Source organism: Pygoscelis adeliae, unplaced genomic scaffold (genome assembly GCF_000699105.1).
Source record: "Pygoscelis adeliae isolate BGI_AS28 unplaced genomic scaffold, ASM69910v1 Scaffold203, whole genome shotgun sequence".
In the NCBI taxonomy this organism is placed as follows: domain Eukaryota; kingdom Metazoa; phylum Chordata; class Aves; order Sphenisciformes; family Spheniscidae; genus Pygoscelis; species Pygoscelis adeliae.
Genome location: NW_008824407.1, coordinates 396,018 through 399,850, shown reverse-complemented (window position 1 = coordinate 399,850; position 3,833 = coordinate 396,018). Strand labels below are relative to the sequence as shown.

Genomic DNA, 3,833 nt, shown 5'->3' with positions numbered 1-3,833 from the left:
ACGCTCTTCAGCTGCTACCAACCCCATCCCACGTTAACTCGCAAATAAAACTCCTCTTACCTCCTCATTGTCTTCATCAGGGTTCGCTTTCAGAGCACCGATATCCACTTCACGCCAGCTGCAACACACAACGTCAGAGGGCAGTCAATCACAGGCACAGCCAAGCACAGCAGCACAGGCCCTGCATACACTAACGCTGTCTTTTGGGAAAGAAAAAGTACAAGCCTGCCACGATGAACAACATACTTGGGCTCAGTTTTAAGCCAAGTGGCCGCATTTGTCTACCAAAATCCCTCCTGTGCTGTCAGACAACGGTTAGCCTGCTCCATTTTGAGCACATCTTTTTGCAGTGGGTTCACACCCACTGAGTGCAACGCTGGGGGACAGGCAGGAGACGTCCTTCCACGTTGGGAGGGTCAGGAATGGAGAGCGAGGCTACCAGCGTCCTCCCGCTGCAGCCCTTCCCTTCTGCCTCCCTGCCCAGCTCCTGGTGCTGGTCTGGCAGCGTGGCTGAAGCCTGCCAAGGGCAGAGGAAGCAGAGCAGATGCTGCAGCATTTCCTCCTCTTCCTCTGGCTCAGCAACAGGCTCCCTCCCTGCCCCGCTGCGAACGGGGCCTGGGAAGAGCATGTAGGACCAGGAGGAAGAAAGAGGTAAGTTGGGAAAGAGACCGGGAGAACTGGGAGGGAAAAGGAGGACTGGAAACCGGGCAGTTTGGATGAAGAAGCTGCACCAGTGCTGCAGCAAGTCGGCACGCTCCCACCGAGCACTCGGGTGTGAAAACCAGCAACTGATCTCATCCACGGTGTTAATCCAAGAACGTCCAAACAAGGGCCGACAGCTCACCTCCTCGCACTCGGCTTGGGCAGAGAAAACTTCTGATTCCTACCGCTGCCCAGGCGTGGGAGTGTTTCTCCTGACCGGTGCGACCCAAGGCAGCGGCCCTCCTGCACTGCAGCGTTAACCCAGCCCAGGCACCCACCACCCAGCCCGGACACGTGCAGAGCTGGGAAACCAGCAGGACCTTTGGCTCAACATGCTCAGCAGCTCTGCAGCGGGACAGAGGACAACCAGGACGACTTTAGATTGCACAAAGAGGCCTGAGCAGGGCAGCTGGCTTTCATGCACGAGGGACACGCAGACAACATATTCCCTAACTCAGCAAGTCTGCATCAATGGTATGATCAGAAGTTTTCCAAACTTTCTCCTACTTTCAAGGAAGACGAGAGCCCCTTTCCTCACCAGCATTAGCAGCCACTGGGAGCAAAGCCCTAGGCCAGGGCTGAACTTCTGACAAGGCAGTTGCACAGTAAAAGCCTGGGAGGTGACAGCCCCGCTGGAGCCGGGGATCAGGCACGTACCTGGGTGTGAGGATCTCTTTGTACTGCAGCTTCTCCACACGAGTCGTTGCAGCAACGGACATTGGGATGACAATGTTGTTAATATCGAATGAACTTTCACCTCTCCTCCTCCTTGGCTGCTGTTAACAAGAAGACAAGAACCACGTGAGAAAGGGTTGTAGGTTTTGTCACGTTAAGTCACTGATGGAAAAAGAACGTGGCCTCATACGAAATGGCCTCGTATGACCTATGGAGACTCCAGAACCAACAGCAATTTGCATCAGAATGGAGTTCACCTACTGCTTGCTGGAAGCCCTCTTCCCAACGAAAAATCCTTAGTTTGTAGGGTACAAACAAGGGCAAGGGCTGCAGTGGTCCTGCAGGCACAGAAGCAAGGTGAGCAAGGGTTGCTGAGCTTCAGCCACCATCGCCACACTGGCACCAGCCACTGCCCAGCCAGGCGGATCAGGAGATTGATCCGGCTGCTAAACTGAGCCAGCAAGAAGAAAAGCCTCCCGTATAATCCAATTCCCTACCGCTAACACAGAGAAAGTAGTGAGACCATCAGGAAAGAGGGAAAAACCATCCTGTTTGGAAACAGCCCCCCTGCTCATGTCCCAGCAGGGGTCTGGACCCACCGCAGGTGACACCGTGACAGAGGAGGAACATGAAGCAGCCAGACAAGAGTTCATCTCAGGTTGTGACAGCTGTACTAAAAGCCTAACAGCTTCCATCTGTATCGTGCTTTTGACTGGAATAGATTTTCTAAGACAGAAATAAGCTCCACACTTATCTATTTAAACCTGGTTGAACGCTGGGTGCTTTCCTACCATCTGTCTATCCAAAAACCTCCCCCACACCTGTGACAGCAGCACTGCTGGTACAGTGACACGAATCCTCACGGATCAGCTTGATAGGCGAATGGCCTGTCCTCCTAATGGACTCACCTGCATTTTACCACGTTCTCCGCCTCCTTTGATCCTTGCGGCTTTTAGTGTAAAAACATGCGGGAACCCAACCGCCAGGGACCTGCCACAGCCAAACCCCAGGACTCGTGTGAAGCTGGATGAGGACCGAGTGGGTGGGCAACTATTGCCACAGCAGCAAGGAAATCCCAACGTGTCACCGTCAACAGTGTGGCTGACCCACCGGTTGGAGAGCACATGCAAATCTGCACCAGACTGGGATACTCGAACCCAGGACCTGGACCCTTGAGCCCAGAGACCAGACCCCAACACCCACAATGCTCTTGCAGGACTCGGCTGCTGAAGGGAAGACACTTCATCTTGCTTTTCTGAATGAGCTTGCGAAAGAGCAGTGGAAAAAGCAGCAAGAGAAGACCAAGACATGTGTGCAAAGCACAAGTAAATGTCATTTTGACATGCTAGAGCTGCTGAGAAGAGCTGTCATTTTCTCCAAAACACCTAGCACATTCAAGCCAAACTACCACTGCTGGTTGGGTTCTTCAGACACCCTGTGCCATCACAGGATGCTTCACTGATGTCACAACTGATGATGCAACAGCACTCTGCAGTGAAGAAACCCAGCCGGGACCTGGCAGCCCCAGAGCAATAAGCTTGGAGCAAGGACAAGGGCACACAAGGTTGAGCTGGAAGTAGTGCCCTCAGCTCTGCCATGGACAGATGCCTCTTAACCACCCTGGTTTCACTATCAGGGTTCGAGGAGACCTGCTCCGTTATGCCTGGGTCACATCCAGCTCAGGCTGTGGCACAAACTACCAACTGGAGCGGTCAGACAGAGGCCAGGTTCTCCACTGGGACACTTAAGAGTTCAGCAGAATTCAGTCCTTTAATCAAGGGCTTCTGTTAACGTGGGTCAGGCGCTGGGAGGATGGATGACGTCTGGCGGAGGAGCTGCATCATCGATCCGTCCCAGAGCACAGCAGGAGGGAGTTATGGTCCTGCTCACTGACAACTTTTAGATACAGCTCCATAAAGGTCCCAAATCCTGTCATCCTTCAGCATTTTGGGAGGCTGAGCATGTCTCAGAAGACAATATGAGTTAAGCAACTGCTGAAGCTTGCGTATAGGTGCAAGTTAAGATCTCAACCACCGCTGCTGTACCACTGCCCTGTGACTCAGCCCCAACCCCATTTACAGCCCAGCGCCACCAAGGCCATGAAGGGAGAGCTATCTCAGTGGAAGCACCGTTGTACCAGCAGCAGCACACTGCTGGTGTTCAGCTCTTCTACTCTTCCTGCCACCCCCAGACAACTTCAGAAACCAAAACCCGGACGTGGAGCAAAGCCAGGGGACTGCTGAGAACAGGAACATTTACCAGCAGTTACTGAGCTGACAGTGAACCTGTAATTGCAGCTGACTGGCTCTCTGCACAGCCACCGTCAATCCAGGAACCCCAGGAGACCCAAAGTCAGAGTGAAAAAGAGGGCCAGCAACCCTACCACCAGCTGAACCAACGGGTCCAGCATGGTAAGAGAAATGCTAAGCACTCTCAAGCCTAAGATGAGCCTGAAC

The 3,833-nt window shown here is 53.4% G+C and overlaps 1 protein-coding gene across 1 annotated transcript in view; it reads right to left on the bottom strand.

Moving 5' to 3' along the window:
* Nucleotides 1-3,833, bottom strand: part of KANSL1 (KAT8 regulatory NSL complex subunit 1) — an 81,966-nt gene that overhangs the window by 4,210 nt on the left and 73,923 nt on the right. The window contains exons 10-11 of the mRNA XM_009320458.1: nt 1,360-1,478; nt 61-118 (exon numbers count right to left, since the gene is read on the bottom strand). Of these exons, the coding sequence (XP_009318733.1) occupies nt 61-118; nt 1,360-1,478 (177 nt within the window). The remainder of the gene's footprint in view (nt 1-60; nt 119-1,359; nt 1,479-3,833) is intronic.